Source organism: Rhinatrema bivittatum, chromosome 16 (genome assembly GCF_901001135.1).
Source record: "Rhinatrema bivittatum chromosome 16, aRhiBiv1.1, whole genome shotgun sequence".
Lineage (NCBI taxonomy): Eukaryota > Metazoa > Chordata > Amphibia > Gymnophiona > Rhinatrematidae > Rhinatrema > Rhinatrema bivittatum.
The window spans coordinates 37,310,842-37,330,386 of NC_042630.1; the positions used below are offsets into that span (position 1 = coordinate 37,310,842).

At 50.1% G+C, this 19,545-nt stretch overlaps 1 protein-coding gene across 4 annotated transcripts in view; it reads right to left on the reverse strand.

The window, feature by feature from the left end:
- The window catches only part of USF1 (upstream transcription factor 1), a 50,535-nt gene extending 32,903 nt beyond the window's left edge, over positions 1-17,632 (reverse strand). For all 4 annotated transcript variants that reach the window (XM_029579366.1, XM_029579367.1, XM_029579364.1 and 1 more), the window contains exons 1-2: positions 17,532-17,632; positions 8,213-8,296 (exon numbers count right to left, since the gene is read on the reverse strand). Coding sequence is in view for 2 of the 4 variants with exons in the window: in XM_029579364.1 (XP_029435224.1) it covers positions 8,213-8,220 (8 nt within the window). In the remaining 2 variants the exon portion in view is untranslated. The remainder of the gene's footprint in view (positions 1-8,212; positions 8,297-17,531) is intronic.
- Between the last annotated feature and the right edge of the window lie 1,913 nt (positions 17,633-19,545).

Consider the following 19,545-nt stretch of genomic DNA (forward strand, 5'->3'; position numbering starts at 1 on the left):
TACGTACCTGGATCAGTCCAGACCGTGGGATGTACCCAAGCTTCCCTAAACCGGGTGGGGTCCTGCGAGGCCTGCTCGGAGAACCTGTTCACCAAAGTGTCCCGTGACAGAAGAGGCGAGGTGTAGGCGGTAATGCCGCGCGAACGTGTGCAACGACTTCCAGGTAGCCGCTCGACAGATCTCCTGGGATGAGACCGAGCGCGCCTCCGCCCAGGAGGCCGCTTGCGACCTTGTGGAATGCGCTACAATGCCAGGCGGAGGCGTCCGCCCCGCCCCGACATAGGAAGCGGCAATACCCGCCTTCAGCCATCTCGCAATGGTTGTCTTGGAGGCTTGGGAGCCTTTCTACGGACCGGACCAAAGGACAAATAGATGGTCGGAAGTCCGGAACTCGTTGGTAACCCCCAGGTATATACGCAGTGTGCGTTGAACATCCAGGAGTCGGAGAGACTTCGGCTCGGAGGCGGAGAAGGACGGCAACTCCACCGTCTGGTTCACATGAAAAGCCGAGACCACCTTCGGTAGGAAGGAAGGGACGGTGCGGATCGAGACTCCAGAGTCGGAGAACCGGAGGTAGGGTTCTCTGCACGATAGCGCTTGTAACTCTGAGAGACGCCGAGCGGAGCAGATTGCCACCAGAAATACCGCCTTGAAGGTGAGATCCTTAAGCGTCGCGGAGCGCAAGGGCTCGAACGGAGGCCCCGACAGGGCTCGCAGCACCAGGTTGAGACTCCAGGAGGGACAGGGATCCCGTAGCGGAGGCCGGAGGTGCTTGACGCCCTTGAGGAACCGAGCAATGTCCGTGTGCTGCAGGAGAGAACCCCCATCACGCAACAACGAACCAAGAGCGGCAACTTGGACTCTCACCGAGTTGTAGGCTAATCCCTTGTCCACCCCGTCTTGCAGGAACTGAAGGATCTGAGGGACCGAAGCCGTTGTGGGACTAGTTTCCTGGTTGGCACACCACCGCTCGAACACCTTCCAGACGCGAACGTAGGCCACCGACGTGGACGTCTTGCGCGCCCGCAGCAGCGTCGATATTACCGCCTCCGGGTACCCCCTGCGCCGGAGGCGTCGCCTCTCAAAAGCCAGGCCGCAAGACAGAAGAGTTCTGCCTGCTCGAAAAATACCGGGCCCTGGTGTAGGAGGAAGGGGAGATGCCCCAGCCTGATCGGACCGTCGACCACCAGCTGCAGCAGGTCCGCGAACCAAGGTCGCCTGGGCCATTCCGGGGCGACGAAGATCACCGTCCCCGAATGTCCTTCTATTCTGCGGAGCATCCGGCCGACTAGAGGCCACGGTGGAAAAGCGTAGAGCCGCAGATGTGTCGGCCATGGGAGTGCCAGGGCGTCCACCCCCTCGGCACCGCGTTCTCTTCGCCGGCTGAAGAAGCGGGGAGCCTTGGCGTTTAGAGCGGATGCCATCAGGTCTAGGTGGGGAGCCCCCCACCGATGTACGAGGAGCTGCGTCGCCTCGTCGGACAGAGACCACTCCCCGGGATCCAGCCGTTGACGACTGAGGAAGTCCGCTTGCACATTGTCCACCCCGGCGATGTGTGACGCTGCCAGCCGGACGAGATGACGCTCTGCCCATTGCATGAGCAGCGCTGCTTCCAGCGCGACTTGTGGACTGCGCGTGCCTCCTTGGCGATTGATGTAGGCCACGGTGGTCGCATTGTCCGATAGCACTCTGACCTCGCGGTTTCGGAGGAGCGGGAGAAAATGCCGCAGGGCGAGCCGGACCGCCCTGGTCTCCAGACGGTTGATGGACCACGTCGCCTCCACCGCCGACCACGTTCCTTGCGTGGCGCTGCGATCGCAGACAGCGCCCCAGCCCGCTAGACTGGCATCGGTGGTGACCACCACCCAATCCGGTAGGTCGAGGGACACGCCTCGGGCTAGATTCGCCGGATCCAACCACCAGGCCAGACTGTCCCTGGCCTTCTGAGGAAGTGGCAGAATCATCTGGTAGTCCTGCGAAACCGGTTTCCAACGGGAGAGGAGCGCCCACTGCAAGGGCCGGAAATGGGCAAACGCCCAGGGGACCATATCTATGGTGGATCCCATCACCCCCAGGAGTTGCAGGTAATCCCATGAGTTGGGTTCCGGTAACACAGAGAAACGTCGTATGTGCTCCCGCAAAGAGAGCGCCTTGTCCTGTCGCAAGAAGACTTTGCCCCGCCGGGTGTCGAAGGTTGCCCCCAAGAAATCCAAGCGCTGTGAGGGTACGAGGGAGCTCTTGGAGAAGTTCACCACCCATCCCAGGGAATGCAGGAACTGTAGCACCCTGGACACGGCCGCCTGGCCAAGGGTGAACGATTTCGCGCGAATGAGCCAATCGTCCAGATAGGGATGAACCAGGATCCCCTCCCTCCGGAGGGCCGCAGCCACGACTACCATAATCTTGGTGAAGGTGCGTGGGGGCCGTCGCCAGTCCGAACGGGAGAGCTATGAACTGGAAGTGCTGGTCCAGTATCTTGAATCGCAGAAGACGGTGCTGATCCGGCCGAATGGGGATGTGTAAGTAAGCCTCCGTGAGGTCCAAGGAGGCAAGGAACTCCCCCCGATGTACCGCTGCGATCACCGACCGCAGCGTTTCCATGCGAAAACGGAGCACTCGGAGGGACTTGTTGACCTCCTTGAGGTCCAGAATGGGCCGAAACGATCCGTCCTTCTTTGGCACCACGAAGTAGATTGAATAGTGGCCCAAGCCCACCTCTCCGAAGGGCACGGGCGCAATAGCGCCTATCTCCAGAAGCCTGTTCAGCGTGGACTGCACCGCCTGCCGCTTGAGGGCCGAGCCACAAGGGGAAAATACGAAACGACTCTTCGGTGGCCTGACAAATTCCAAAGCGTAACCCAACTTTACGGTGTCTAAGACCCACTGGTCTGAGGTAATCCGCGCCCACTCCCTGTAGAAAAACTTCAGACGTCCCCCGATCCTGGGGACGGTGGAGTGGGCGACTCTGGCATCATTGTGAAGACTTGGAGGAGGGGTTACCTGTCCCGAGAGCGGGGCGCGCAGGTCTGCGGCCGCGAAAGGAGCGCGACCAGGGCTGTGACCGGGAAGCAGGCGGCCTGGAGCCCCCCGGCCTGAAGTTCCTGTAACGTCGCTGCGCTCTGGCTCTAGTCCGGGATGAAGCAAACGCCCGGGAAGGGCGATATCTATCTTCCGGGAGGCGGTGCACCGCATTTTCCCCCAGCGACTTGATGAGCTGGTCCAGATCCTCTCCAAAGAGGAACTTACCCTTGAATGGTAGGGAGCCCAGACTCGACTTGGAAGACGTATCTGCCGCCCAATTGCGAAGCCACAGCAGCCGCCTGGCCGCCACCACCGAGACCATAGTCCTCGCCTGGACGCGGAACAGGTCATACGAGGCATCCGCCCCGTACGCCACTGCAGCTTCTAACCTGTCCGCTTGGGCGGCCTCCGCCGCTGGCAGATCCTGGGAGGTGAGAAGTTGTTGAACCCACAGGAGGCTTGCCCGCTGGGCGAGGGAACTGCACATCGCTGCTCTCATACCCAGCGCGGAGACCTCGAAGACTCTTTTCAGGAAGATCTCCAATTTGCGATCTTGCGTATCCCGCAAGGCCGTGCCCCCTGTCACCGGGATTGTCGTCCTCTTCGTGACCGCCGAGACTGCAGAGTCAACTCTCGGAACCTTGATGAGATCCAGGAAATCTTGAGGGTAGCGGGTACAGCCGTTCCATGGCACGACTCACTTTCAGAGTCGCTTCGGGGGTATCCCATTCCCTCGTGAGGAGCTGCAGGAACGAGTCGTGAATGGGGAAAGCCCTCGCCCTCGGGCGCAGGGCCGCCAGGACCGGATCTCCTTTCTTTGAGGATGTGACCACCGCCGGCGCTACTGGAGCAGGCGGGTCAGGTGGCGGATCCAGGTCCAGCTCCTGAATGATGCGCGGGATGAGCTCGTCCAGCTCTTCCCTCTGGAAAAGGCGCAGCGTACGCGGATCGTCCCCCTCCGTCGTGGCGTCCCCTTGCCCCAGATCGATGAAGTCCGGGTCAGGGTCCACTGGGTCCGGCGTCGATCCCCCTGTCGTTGGCGAAACCCGAGCAAGTGCGGGTAGGCGAGGGGCCCCCGCTCCCGCCGCAACGGGGGGGGCCGGAGCCGCAGGCGAGGTTCGGCATATCTTGGCAGGGGGGGGGTCCACCGGCGTATCCAGACCCTGCAGGTATGCCGTGTGCATAAGTAGTACGAACTCCGGGGAAAACCCGGGTCGCGCCGCGGAGGCTCTGGAGGGGGGCACGTCCGCGCTCTCCTGCCCCTGCGGGCCCTGCTCCGGCAGCAAGGGCGGGGGCGAGTCTGGCTCCGACTCCCTGTCATTCGCTCTCTCCTGAGGTGCCTCGGGGCGCCGAGCGCTCAAGATGGCCCCCGTTCCCGCCAGGCCTGTGGGAGGGGTCCGCCCCCGGCGTCCGGGCAGAGGCGCGAGAAAGGAGAAATCTGCCACAGGCTGTGAGGTGCCTTCCCCCCCGGGAAGACACCGGGCACAGATGCCCTCCCTGGAGATGCGGGACCCCGGTTCGCCGCAGGCCGCGCAGCGCGTCGGCCGCGGCATCGCAGTGCCGAAAAAGTACCGCGAAAAACGAAAAACGATAAACGAAAAACGAAAGAAAAAAACGAAAGTGCTCAAAATGAATAAAATAATGAGCCTCGGGGTCCCGCGAGCCGAAACGCCGCCGCCGCGGGGGGGCCCGATGGCCTGCACTGCCCGCCGAAGTGAGGAATCCGAAGGCGCGGGGGGGCCCTCCTGGCCGCACTACCCGCCAAAAAGAAAAACCTGCCTGCCTGCCTTGCCGAGCCGCCCACGAGGCGCTCAAGATGGCCGCTGACAGTGTGGCAAGCGCGCAGAGGCCGGTGCTATCGGTCTCCGCGAGGTACCAGGGGTGTTTGGGGAGCTGAAAGGAAAAGAAACAGAGACTTACCCCAACAGTAGTGCATAGAACACAAGGGAGACGCAAACAGAGGGTAAGCCACGCCTCCCCAAAGTTGAACCCCTCAATAAATTAATTTGCTCAATCGGAGCTTTCCTTTTTTTTTTTTTTTTTTTTTTTATAACAAACTTGCTTCAAACTTGATTCCACAGAAAAAAGGCAATAGCCCAAGAAAAGGCAGCCAAAGACAAAGTGAAAAGCTTATGCTGAATTGGGAGCACTCCAAATTCCCTACTCGCATCTGCTGGAGTCAGAAGATACTGAACTCCTGCAGAGGGGGTAGTTCTACTTATGGTGACGCCCCCTCAAAGTTTTGGCTGACTCCATCTGCTGGATTGGGGACATAACCCACGGTCTGGACTGATCCAGGTACGTACAGGGAACTGGATGTTTATCCACCGTAATCCCTCGTCTACCAGAGGCCACGGGAGGGAAGATAAAGAAGAATCCTTCGAGTCCACAGCAGCACCAGATCTCAGATTACTTTGTACTGTGTTCTGTTCAGCGGCTATAAGACTGCGAAGCCTTGGTGTTCTCTTTGGTCAGGATATCTCCAACTTCCATGAACAGTACATCGCTCTCTCTGACAGCTCCCATTCTCCAGGATCTAAACTTTCTCAGAGCAACGAAATCCGCCTGAATGTAGTTCTCTCTAGCGATGTGAAACACTGCCAGCTGCTCCAAGTGCTGTTCTGCCCAGAGAATCAACTCCCGGGCCTCTTGACCCGCTGCCCGATTCTCGGTTCCACCTTGACGATTGACGTAGTCCACCATCGTCGCATTGTCTGATAGGATCTGTACTGGAAGGCTGCATAGCCTTGGCAGACAGGCAAGCAACGTGAAATGCACCGCTCTCGTCTCAGACCGATAGGCCATGAGGCCTCCTGTTTCGACCACTGGGCCCTATGTCGACTGATCTTGCTACACTGCCCTCCATCCAGAGGGGCTTTGCATCAGTGGTGACTATTATCCAATTCAGAATCTCCAATTCTGCAGCACGCTCGAGACTGGTGCGAATAAGCACCACAAAAGACTGTCCCTGGCTTCCCCCTCTATCAGATGAGGAAAATGAAACTCTTCCAATAATGGATTCCAGCAGGAGAAAAGTCCCCTGCAGAGGCCGCATATGTGTGAACGCACAATGCATTAATTCCAATGTCGATGCCATAGAACCCAGAGCTGTAAACAGTCCCAGACCCTGTGCACCAAAAGCTCTAGCAGAAGTCTAATCTGACCCTGCAATTTGCACACTCTCTCCCCGTAAGAAACACTCTCTCCACTAGTGTGTTAAACTGAGATCTAAGATACGCTTCCTAGGTTCCTAGAGACTTCAAGCACATTGGTACCTTTTGTACTGATTGTAGACAGAGGTCATTTGATTTCGCATAAATAAGCCAGTCATCCACATACGGATACACCAACACAACCTCCTGTTGCAATGCAGCTGCCCCCACCACATCACCTTGGTGAAGGTACGTGGAGCTGTCATCAGCCAAAGGGAAGAGCTCAAAATCAAAAATGTTCCCTTAGGACCATGAACTTCAGGAATCTCTGGTGCTCCAGCCTGATAGCTTTGTGCAGATATGCCTATCAAGACGAGAGATGCCAAGAACTCATGTACCACCGCTATGACAGACCTCAGAGTTTCCATGTGGAAACGGGGAACCTTGAGAGCTGCATTTACCTTCTTTAAATCCAATATCTCTTAAATTGGATACAGGGGGGGGGGGGGTGTTAAGAAACAGGATTCTTAACTTAGAACTGACCTCCAGCCATGCTAAGCATATTCAGGTTCTGAGCCAACAGACTCAGCAAGACACCTGTGAAAAAAAAGAAAAAGCCGAGCAGAATGCAAAGCAGCTCTCAATCATATGCAATTTCTCCCTCTTCTAGACATCAGAAAGCCAATTCCCCATTGGAATCCTCTGATGACTCATGATACACACCCCCCTTAAACCTGAGCAGGAATAGCCTCCCTGTGGCATTTGCCCACAGTGACTGAAAAAAAAAAACAACTTACAATACCTTCTCTCCCTAGAATGGAACACAGAGCTGCTAGCAGAAAAAAAGAAAAATCAGCCAGATTAAAAAAGGGACCGACTAAAAGAAAGACAGCCACCCTGAACGTGACGCTGCCTCATGAAGGGGAGGGAACTGGACCACCAGATTTACACCTCACTGAAGAAAGCAGCAAGCGTACAAAAGGGTCACCAACCCCTAGCTCGTCCACCTCGACCAGACAGGGAAGGACCCAAAAACCCCCCTGGGAGGAAGGCTCCTAAAATCCAAAACAGCCTCCCGACTGCAGGTTTTGCACCATCTACCATCTGCAGGAGGCAGAGAAAGACAGGGACTGCAGGTGGCGCACTGGGTTAGGTAGTAATGTTAGTGAAACTTTCTCTCTGTCTCCATCTGCTGGCGGAGAGGCAAAACCCAGGAGTCTGGACTGATCCAGGTACATACAGGGAAAGTGAAAGTTCCTCCCCATGTGGGGAGGAAACCTCGATCTGCTCCCTCGCAGGAGGGAAGCTATTGAGATTTTATATTTTACTGTTTTATGACCTAGTTTTGTTTGCTTCAGTTAGATAAAAAAAAATAATAATTTTTTGCTTTAGTGTTTGCATGCATTAGATCAGCATTTCCCAACTGGCCTGGTTTTCTGGGCAGCCACAATGAATATGCAGGGGATAGGAGTTGCATGCCCCAGTTCTCGGATGGATGGAAATCTCTCATGCACCCTCGTTATGGGTAACCAGACCGGTTAAGGAATGCCTCCAGGACAGATTTAGATATTTCTTGAACTGCTCACGCAATGCTACATTTTATAATCGTGTTACGCCTGCTCGTTATTGTCAGATACTGCACTTCATTTCTGACTTTCGGCTTTTGTTGTTGCATTATTGATCAGTTTGTAAACTGCCTTGAGCCACTTCTCAGAAACAGTCTGGAAAACTTAAAATAAAGAAATAAACCATGGCAGGGACAGATTTTCCTGAAGCTGCTTCATGGGGAAAAAAAAAAGAGCAATTAAAATAATTAACTGGAAAGAGTAAACGTGTATCAGACACAATTGGATTTGCTTTCTTCGGACTCTCTAACAATGCGCAAATTAACTTATTACTGTGAATAAATCACACACATGCATTTCGAATATTCAGAGACCTGAAAATATTTAAAAGGCTCTGCTGTAGGTTCCAGAGGACCCAGATTAGCCTGGAGCACCCGGCCTGGGAGGATAGAAGGAAACACAGCTTGTACTCACCCCTTCATCTCTCCCCGCTGTCACACATCAGAAGACCACCTCCTCTCTCCACGCCTGCCACCTCGAGAGCTCAACGTTCAAAACCTGCAATGGAGAAATAAGATATATTGTCCGTTTCTTGAGAAGCCACAGATCTGCCTTCTCTAGCTTTTGGCATCCCAGAACTGCAATGTCCATTAAAAAAAAAAAAGGTGGTCGATGGGGAAACAATGTAAAAGAAGAGGGCATCTAAAGGGTCCAAGCTGGAGATTAGCAATTTAACAAATCTGCTAATCCTCCGGGCAGTAACGTACCCAAGCATTCTCCCCTCCTCTGGCAGATGATTCCAACAGCCATCCAACGCTTACAGAATAGCGGTGGGCTGACTTTGCCCTCTGCTGAACGGAGAAAAGTGCTTTATGCTGATTTAGTTTCAGGCTGTGAAATGTTTAAATCAGATCAACATAAGAATCACACAGCGATGAGGATGCCGGACGTGAGCATCTGAGATTTATTTTAAAAAGCCTGGCTTCCACACACATCCCAATGTTCAAGGTGGATAAGGAATGGTACATTCAGAAAAAGGAAAATTGGTTCTTGCCTGCTAATTTTTGTTCCTGCACCACAGATCAGTCCAGACTCCTGGGTTTTGCCTCTCCTCCAGCACATGGAGACAGAGAAAGTCTCGCTGACACTGCCGTATAACTTGGTGTGCCACCTGCAGTCCCTCAGTATTGACCTGTACCCAAGCCAAGATGCTACTATATGTAAACAAATATGCCTACACTTTAACATCTCTCATGAACAAGCGGCAACATGTGGAAAAACCCCTTAATAGAAACTATCCTGACCAATCTTTAGATTGAAAAGACAACCTGTGCCAACCTTCAGAGTATTTACAATAACAGATCGAGCAGACACTCCAAATTTCTCACCCCAAACTGGGCGGGTCTCTGCACTGATCCGTGGTACTTCAGGAATGAAAATTAGCAGGTAAGAACCAATCTTCCTTTCCTTGTCCATACCCGGATCAGTCCAGACTCCAGGGACGTACCAAAGCTTCCCTAACCGGGGTAAGGGCTGCGAGAGTCCCGCTCGAGCACTTTCACCAAAGCCCATGGTATCTGGAGCGTGGACATCCAAATAGTAATGTCTGGCGAAAGTGCGCGACTTATTTCCACACAGCCGCCCTACAAATCTCGTGGCGACACCTGCTGACATTCGGCCCAGGATGCTGCTCGTGACAGAGTAGAGCGAGATCTCAAAAAGAATAGGAATTGCGCAGCCCTGACATTCGTACACCGAACTCATCGCCTCTCTCAACTACCGTGCAACAGTGGCCGTCGAAGCCATCCGGCCCTTCTTTGTGCCACTCCACTTGGCTGTACCTGCCCACACCTCCAGAATTTGCACAAATACACGCTCAAGACTAGGTCATGGTCGTACATGCGCAAGTAACACGCAAATAATCGCTCGTATAGGCCATGCTCGAATGCACGCAAATAGCTGCGCAAATACGCGCTCCAGTCTAGGTCACGGCCTTACGCAACAAGTACCTATACAAATACATGCTCAAGCACCTGCAAAGACGTACGCGCTTAAATCTAAGCCGCGGCCTTATGCACACAGGTCCCTGCGCATGTAACCGCCATGCAGAGAGAGGGCAAGCCCGTGCCTATGCATGCGGAAAAAGAACCGCAGCCGTAGACTACCACATGGCAAAGTAAAGCCTGTCTGCATCTTCCGCGCATTTAGACCCAGACCCGTTTAACATCGGCATCAAAAATCGCTGGCCTGAAGAGCTTCTCAGCAGCTTACGCCTCTTGATTGGACAAGAATCCATGGAGACTGAGGCCAAGAGAGAGTATCCTGCTAAACATACTTTGCGCATAAGCCAGTTAAGACCAGCAGGAGACCTCTACCAGAACCAGAGACGACTCCTCAGTGCAAGTGCCTCTCTGCACCTCTGTGGCACTGTGAACCATCGGCGATAATTGAGGTGGTGATTCCCCGCCTCTCTCGCCAAAGCTGCTAGGGAATCAAAAATGGCTGCCATTTCTGCACTGATGGGGAGTAGCACTGAAGGTTTCCCTATCACCTGCAAGTCTTGGTCTTCCAGAGCTAGACAGACTCCTGAATGCTTTTTCTGCATGCAAACGCTCTTTCTCCCCGCCCCTGCAGCACCACTAGCACCTCAAATGCAAGCAGAGGGGGGCAGACCCTCAGCGCCACGGAGCCAACAACTGACCTCCTCCGCAGGCAGTGAAGCTGCTAAACAAAAACCCCCATCGCTGATCCCCCCCTCTGAAACCTTGCTATGGCTCAGATTCCTCTAACTGGTTCCTTGTTCTGTCTTTTTTTATACTGAGAACAAATAAAGATATATATTTATTTATTTAGGTTCTTTTTTTATACCGAAGTATAGCGAGAAGCCTTCACTCCGGTTTACACTGAACTTCATACATGGAAACATTTAGTAACATAAAACATTAGTATTATAATTAACATTTCAGCTAAAGTTATTATATATTGATTTATATTATGTAAACTAATTATTGTTTTAGATACTTTTTTATTTTATTGAATATTTTTTGTAATTTTTCCCTTTTATAATTTAATAATTTTATGTTTTTTTAAGTTTCATTTATATTTCTTTTTATTTTAATTATGTAAACCGTTTTGATTAAAAATTGTTTGTAAAGACGGTATACAAACACTTAAATAAATAAAATAAAAAAGCAGAGTTAAAAAGAACATTATAACACAAATAAAGCAAGTATCGAATAAATGGGTTTTCTGATGTATAATGGGATAATAGTTTAAGAGTAAGGAGAAGTCAGAATGGAGGTGAGGAGGGGTGAAATATATACTCTCCTTTGGTGTAGATGTTCAGGTTTAATGAGCGCAGGCCACATGGCAGAACAGAAAGGAGCCAGAGCACTGGCTATATATCAGTCTTTTGCCAAACTTTAGCAACCCAGCCCAGGACAAACCGTATAAAAGGGTTAATTCCCTGCTCCACGGGCCTTTCAGTGTAGAAATGCCAGCAGGTTCCACCACTGTCTTGTGGGGGATGAGGTATCTGGACCACCAGATGTCCACCCAACAGACCTCCAGATCGAGCTATCAGAAGGGTCACCAACCCCCTGCTCGTCCGCCTCAAACCAGAGTGGGATGGCCCCCACCAGTACCTCACAACCCCCTGGGAGTTCTTCCCCAGCTGCTTTACCAGCTCCTTGTCAAAAAGTAGCTTCCCCTTAAAGGATAACACCCAAAGCTGAGACTTAGACTAAATGTCCTTCGTCTAGTTTGGCAACTAAAGGAGCTGCCTGGCCGAGATGGCAGACATCCTAGTCCTAGAAGAAGTGCTGAGGTGATCATACATGTGTCAGGACCATAGGCTACCACAGCTTCCAGCCGCTCTGCCTGCTTGGATTCTGCAGCTGACATTGCCTTACCAGACTAATTGCTGCACCCAGTGCAAACCAGCCTGAAGCATAAAGCTGCTGCATACTGTGCTCTCATATTCAGGGCAGACACCTCAAAAATCTTTTTGAGATGGACCTCTAGCTTCCTATTTTGCATATCCTTAAGCACAGCAGAACCAGCCACAGGAATAGTAGTCTTTTTCGTAACAGCCGAAAATGAAGGCATCCACCTTCGGCAGCCACAAGAAATCCAATATGTCCTCCGGCAAAGAACATACATCTTATCCATAGCTCTGCCCACCTTCAAATCTGTCTGTGGTCTCTCACACTCTCAAAACACCAGCTTAAGAAAAGAAAAAGCATTCGTCGGATCTCTTAAGTGAATGAGTCCAATTCCTCATTGTCAGAACCATCTTGCGGCTCCTTTATTCCGAGCTCCTGCAGAACACAAGGAATTAGTGACCATAGCTCTTCTCTGTGAAACCGACGAACCGCCATCGGATCGTCTCCTTCCACAGTAGGGTTTGACCCCCCCTGGGGCACCTCCACCAGAAGCTCCCCACGGCTCATGTGTATACATGGAGTGGGTGGTCCGACTTAGGACTCGCTGAATCTTGGTCGACCCATCCGGTTGCATCTTTTGGACCGCTTGCTAGGACCCTGATGCTGCGGACTCCCGCTCCTGGAAAATCTGCATTGTGACCTTCCTGTTGAGGGATGCTTGTGAAGAAGCAGCACGAAGCCAGGGGAAAAAGCAGTAGTATCCTCATCCTCCTCAAACAGAGGGACCCGTGACCCCCGGGCCTCTGTGGGTCTTCTGTCCATCGGGGACAGTTGTGGGGGATAGAGCTCCCTCTTCTCCTCCTTTAGCAGCTGCAGAGAAGAAAGCCAAGATGGCCACAGCTCCCGCTGAAAACGAGAAGACGCCATCACCTGCATCGGCAACTCGTGGACCCCGCGGGTGCCCAATGCCTTTCCGCCGGTCTCTACACAGACTCCGAGTTGCCCTTTCCCTCGGAGTGACATCAAGAACAGATTCCGCTTTGAAAGAGACGCACACACTTCTCTCCCCAGGCTGCACCATAACTGCTGCGCAGCATGGCCCCCGGTGGTCTGCTGTTGTGCAAATATGGCTACCGCAAAAAAATAAAAAAATAGAGAGAGAGAGAAAGGAACGGATCCCCCACCAAGCCATCCGCAACTCCCCCCACCACACTGATAACTAGCTCCAATCTAAAAAGGAAAATATTTTGTACTTTGTTTATCTTTTAAAGTTTGATTAAAAAAAAAAAAACAAACAAACACCTCCCTGAAGCAGGGCTGCAGCACTGGTCGTCCTCTAGACAGGGGGGTGGGAGGGAACCGGCACCACCAGTTATCCCCCCCCCTTGTCTGCAAAAGGACCGAAGTAGAGGGGCTTCCAACCTCTTGCTCATTCAAGCCTCAACCAGAAGGGCTGGCTCCATCAGGACCTACCCATCTTCTGGGAGGAACTCTTTCAGTTTAAAATTATAATTATTTTTTTTAAACTACTCAGACTGCAGGTTTTGTACCACCACCACCTGCTGGAGACAGAGAAATACTGGTGGACTGCAGGTGGCACACCAGGTTATATACCAGTGTCAGCGAAACTTTCGCCGTCTCCATCTGCTGGAAGGAAGGCAAAACCCAGGAGTCTGGACTGATCTGGGTAAGTACAGGGAATGGTTCATTAAAAATAAACTAAATTAAGATCAAATGGAAACAGACTATCATCCAAAACCAACAGAATAAAATGTATGGAAATCTGAAAGCTGTTATCTGTAAGCAAGTACAGGATCATCTTAATTAAAAAAAGTTACTGCGAGTTATTAAAAGCCTTTTCACTGCCTTCTTAAATGTAGAAACACAGATTATTGTTCCAAAATATTCAGGAAGCTCATTCCACAACTTGGGGTCAACAGCAGAAAAAGCATGGTCATGGGCTTCAGAAAGATGCATTGTTCTGAAGGTCGGGATCTCTAACAAGCAGTGATTTGCCGAGTGAAGGATAAGTGGCAAGACATCAAAGTTTAAAAATCACATGTGCCCAGGGGGAGACATCAAAATATAAAAAGTTTAAAACTAATAATTTTAAACTTGATACACCACACAATCGGGAGCTGATGAAGGGAGAAGGGCAGGAATTATAAGCTCACATAAAGCCGTTCCTGTTAATAACCCAGCAGCAGGATTTTGTATCCAACTGAAGGGCTTTCAATGAATTTTCCAGTAATCCAATCAATAAAGATTTGCAGTAATCTAATCTATTAAGGATCAAAGCTTGCAGTACAGATCTAAAATTATGTGCAGAAAGAGGCTTTAGCTGTCACAACATCTTAAGTTTCAGAAAGGACAATTTGGCCAAAGAACCAATAGAGGTGAATTTTAAAAGCCCAGAGATACCTACAGAAGTTGGGCCGGTGCGCGCCACACATATGTTAAGAAGTGCACAAATACGCACATATCTCCCACTACATGCACACAAAAAAAAAAAAAAAAAGAGGGGGGGGGGGGGGGGGGCGGCCGTGGACATGGTCTAGGCAGAGCGTGGCCTTCTCAGATTTCTCATTGAAATCTGTATGCACAAACCTGACCTGGGAGTCTCCCACCGCATAACTTTACACTCTAGCCATAGCAGAAGAAACTAAAAACAAAAAAAAGGGGGGGCTAGTTAGCAAGGTTTAAGGGTTGGGGCTAAAAGTGAGGCTTATTAACTAGGGGGGATAGGAAATCCTATACTTTAACTGGGCGAACGAGGGGGAACTAGTAATTGCATTGGCACATGGATCTAACAAACCCCCCCACTAATGTGGGGGAGGCCGCATGTGCACACACACGTGCTCATTCATATAAAACTGTGAACACATGTACACGCATACAGCCTATTTTATACCATGAGCGAATGTTATAAAATGACTTTGGTAAGCCTGCAGCGCACACTGCAGGCAGCCTGTGATTCCTGGACTAATGTCTCAGCTAAGTGGGTGAGGCATGAATGGGAATGGAAGTCCAGCCACCTGTCTCCGTAGCCAGTCTGGATCACAGATACCTGGTAGATCTATTTCTTGTTTACTCCCAGGGATAAGTGGAGGCTTTCCCAAATCTACCTGCCTAATAATTGTGTATACATTTTTGCCCAGGAACTGGTCCAAACCCATTTTAAACCCAACTATGCTAGATGCCTAGACCACATCATCCAACAACAAATTCCAGAGCTTGATTGTACACCGACTGAAACATTACTTGTGGGCCGATACAGTAAAATCGCGGGAGAGCGGCGGGCGCACAGGCCACTCCTGTGCGCACGCAATACAGTATTTTAATTTATTTAAATAAGGCCTGGCAGTAAAAAGAGGCGCTAAGGACACTACCGCGTCCCTAGCGCCTCTTTTTTAATGGAAGCGGCGGCTGTCAGCGGGTTTGACAGCCGACGCTGAATTTTGCCGGCGTCTGTTCTCGAGCCTGCTGACAGCCACGGGTTCGGAAACCGGACGCCGGCAAAACTGAGCGTCCTGTTTTCGACCTGCCAGCCGCAGGCCCATTTAAATTTTTTACTGTTTTAAACTTTCGGGACCTCCGACTTAATATCGCCATGATATTAAGTCGGAGGGTGCACAGAAAAGCAGTTTTTACTACTTTTCTGTGCACCTTTGGGTAGGCGCTAATTTCTGAAAGCAAAATGTGTGGCTTGGCTGCACATTTTGCTTTCTGAATCGTGCGGGAATACCTAATAGGGCTATCAACATGCATTTGCATGCTGTGGGCGCTATTAGGTTCGGGGGCGGGGGGTTGGACGCACCTTTTGGACGCACTATTACCCCTTACTGAATAAGGGGTAAAGCTAGCGCGTTCAAATGCTGGCTAACGGTGCGTTCCATCGGAGCGCACTGTACTCTATCGGCCCGTGAATGAGAAAAAACGTGCTCTTCCACACATAAGAACATAAGAAATTACCAGTCTGGGTCAGACCAAGGGACATCAAGTCCAGCATCCTGTTTCCACAAGAACTTGGCAATTACCCAAACACTAGGAAGATCCCATGCTACTGATGCAATTAATAACAGTGGCTATTTCATAAGTAAACTTGATTAATAGCAGTTAATGGACTTCTCCTCCAAGAACTTATCCAAAACTTTTTTGAACCCAGCTACATTAACTGCACTAACCACATCCTCTGGCAACAAATTCCAGAACTTAACTGTGCACTGAGTGAAAAAGAAATTTCTCTGATTAGTCTTAAATGTGCTACTTGCTAACTTCATAGAATGCCCCCTAGTCCTCCTATTATTTGAAAGTGTAAATAACAGAGTCACATCTACTCGTTCAAGACCTCTCATGATCTTAAAAACCTCTATCATATCCCCCTCAGCCATCTCTTCTCCAAGCTGAACAGCCCTAACCTCTTCAGTCTTTCCTCATAGGGGTGCTGTTCCATCCCCTTTATCATTTTGGTTGGCCTTCTCTCTATTTTCTCCATCGCAACTATATCTTTTTTGAGATGCGGCGACCAGAACTGTACACAGTATTCAAGGTGCGGTCTGACCATGGAGCAATACAGAGGCATTATGACATTTTCCATTTTATTAACCATTCCCTTCCTAATAATTCCTAACATTCTGTTTGCTTTGACTGCTGCAGCACACTAAGCTGATTTTAAAGTATTATCCACTATGATGCCTAGATCTTTTTCCTGGATGGTAGTTCCTAATATGGAACTTATCATGTAACTACAGCAAGGGTTATTTTTCCCTATATGCAACACCTTGCACTTGTCCACATTAAGTTTCATCTGCCATTTGGATGCCCAATCTTCCAGTCTTGCAAGGTCCTCATGTAATGTATTTTACCATCTGACATTTTCAGCCTAAGAGTTCTTCATTTGGCAAATATCCAACATTTTCAGAGCCCCTCCCTCAACTTCTATGTTCCAATTTGCTGGGGCTACCTGCCTCTTCAGCACCAGAAAGGCAGTCTAACACACCTAAGGCGCCATCTGAATTTGATCAGAAGGATTCTGCCAAAAAAAGAAATGAGTGACCGCCATAAATTTCTCCTTTAAAAGCCCTTGAGAAGAGATGGAGCATGTTGAAGGGCTGGCGGGCAGGCACTGAGAAACTATTCTGAATGCTATTACCAATAAACACTATAGCCACATCAGTTCCTTCTCAAAAGGAAAGTAAACGAACGGTTTGGGTAACAACGTCCTTTATGCACAGAAGTAAAGATTAACAACTTCTTTCGTACCAGAGGTTGCTAAAGTACCTGTGCGTTTTGGGGTAAAGTTAAATAGTTTTAGGGCATGGGTAGGCAACTCCGGTCCTGGCGGGCCACAGGTCTGGTTTTCAGGACGCCCACAATGAATAATGCATGATATATTTGCATACAATGGAAGCAGTGCATGCAACTCTAGCTCATACATATTCACTATGGATATCTAGAAAACCAGGCCAATTTGTGGCGGTCCAGGACCGGCGTGGCCTAGCCTGTTTTAGAGGAACAAGAGTAGGGAAAGACGACTGAATTGACGGGTTGCCTCCACCACCCTCCCCTGAATAGAAAACTGCATTAATAAAAAGATTGGGGAGGAGGGGGGGGGATAAAATGGTTTTACGGTGCCCAGAAGCCACTGAGAGGCAGAAAGACCCTTCTAATTAACAGATTTCAGGAGGAAACCACCAAGCCTTTACCTCTCACCTCCACCACCACACAAAGCTGCTCCGATCCTTTCCCTTCTTCCGCCCACCACAGAAAGCTGCCCCCCGGGCGCTCCACTCCCCCCTCCCCTTCTTCCCACACTAAGCCGAGCCTATCTGTCTTACAAAACCAATACAAGACGAGAACCCAAATCCAGGCCCGACCTCTCCTCCTATTCCCGGGAGCCCAGCACAAACCTCTCCAGCGTTTCCTCTCGCCACCCGCTGCGCCATGAAAATGAGAGCATGCGCACTCCCACGCAATTTGGGCGCCATGGTTGTACGGAACGGAAGCTCTTCCCGCCTCCGGCAGGGACTGCTTCCGGGTGGGCGCCATCTTGTGAAGGGCAGAATGGTTTTTGTTAGGGACCGGTGAGGAATAGGTCTAAGGGTGGAGAAGATATTAACGGCGCGACTTTCGTGTAAAATTTCTGTAGTGTTAGGATAGGGGAAGGGGTTGTTCTAATCTCTGACTGAGCAGTGCCTGTGGAATAAGTATCATTCTGTAGATATATCGTTATTATAGGCGGATGACACCTGCCGCAAGGCCTGTCCTTCCTAGAAAACTGGGAGCTGTATAAGTCCAGACCAATGGGGTCAGGGCAAAATTGGGTTTTGGATGTTAGATTAAATATGGGGTCTTGTATGTTTATTTACCCAGGATGGTAGCGAGCCAAAGAGGAAGATGACAAAAAACTTATATAAGGTGCAGAATCCTACAAACGGTCAGATTTCTAGACAGGCTGCTGGGATTGAGATATAGCCTTAGCAGGTGGACAGGAATAAACTGGGCAGACTGGGGTGGACCAGCCTTTTTTTTTTTTTTACCATCATCTGCTATAGATACAGTGGGGTAAAACCAGTGGCTTTTATTTATTTGATTTATATTCCATCTTTCAAGCACTTTGAGATTACATACATTCAGGTACTGTAGGTATTTCCCTGGCTGGAGAAGGCTAACAATCTTAAGCATAGGTACACACTAGCCCTTACTAAAGTTAATTTAAGGGCCCTCAGGTTTCCATTATTGTATATTTGTGCATATCCCTTTTTAACCAAGGACAGGTTAGAAAAGCATAGGAATGGTACACTGTAGTCCTAAGCACACCCCCATCCATGGGCAGTGTCAAAATGGACTTTGCTCAGAACATGGGAGGGACCCTGAGTAAGTTCTGGAGAGTTCAGTGGTAGGAAGGTAGTGGAAAGGTGAAGGAGCAGTTTTTCCCTCTCCTCTGCAGGAGGGACATTAGCAGTGTTTTGATGTATGTATGTCCAGGGAGAAAGCACTTGCCAAAAGTCTAGAAAAGGGTTTTTGAGTCGATTTCATGATTTTTGAGAGTAAAGGGAAAGCCAATATTAAGCTTCCTCATTCCATTTTCTCTTGTGGTTGGAGGTTGTGGGCCAGAGCAGGAAGAGAGAGTTCCCCCTTTACTGGGACGATAGCTCTCCCTTCTAGAGTTTTTTTTTCCTGGCAGAGAGAATCCTATTGTCTTCTTTTTGGATCTTCAGAAGGGGGGAACTTTAAGCAACCCACTGTATTTTTTGTGAAGAAAATGAGTTTTCGCTAGCTTTCGCAGCTGGTGTACCTGTGCTAACCTGGTATAACAAGGAGGAGAAGAAAGGAGAGTACCCTGCTGATACTAATCTGAAAAGGTGGGGAAGAGGACACCGTCCTGCAGTAGAGCAGCTCAGACTCATGGATGTTAGATACCGAGGGGTGCCCTAAAGAGAATAGGAATCCTGAGATCCCATTCCACAAGGAATTTCTGTAGGTAAGGAGAAGGGATCCCGGGTGTGATTGGCTAGCAAATGCAGTATAGATGATACAGATTCATCTCCTAAGAAATGTACCTTGTGTCAAATTATTTCCCCCGAAGAAGTTGATTATTAAATGTTTTGTTGGAACCACCACTTGAGAATACAGTGTAGTCTAAAAAGAAAAACCCTAAAGACCTTGAAGCTTATCTTTCCCTACTCCTTGTTTGGGAATGGACCCTGGGACCGTGAAGTGTGGTGATACAAGGTATGCCAGGTCTCAGCAGCTCAAAGCTAGGCCCCATCTCTGCAATGAGGAGGAAGGGCTACACTCATGTCCCTAGTACAGGGATTGTAATGGTAGTTTCCAGGTCTTTGAGTGATACTGGAGTGTTTGAATTCTTTTAATTTTATATGTGTGTAGTTGTTAGCCACTTAGAACAAGGGATGCACGGTC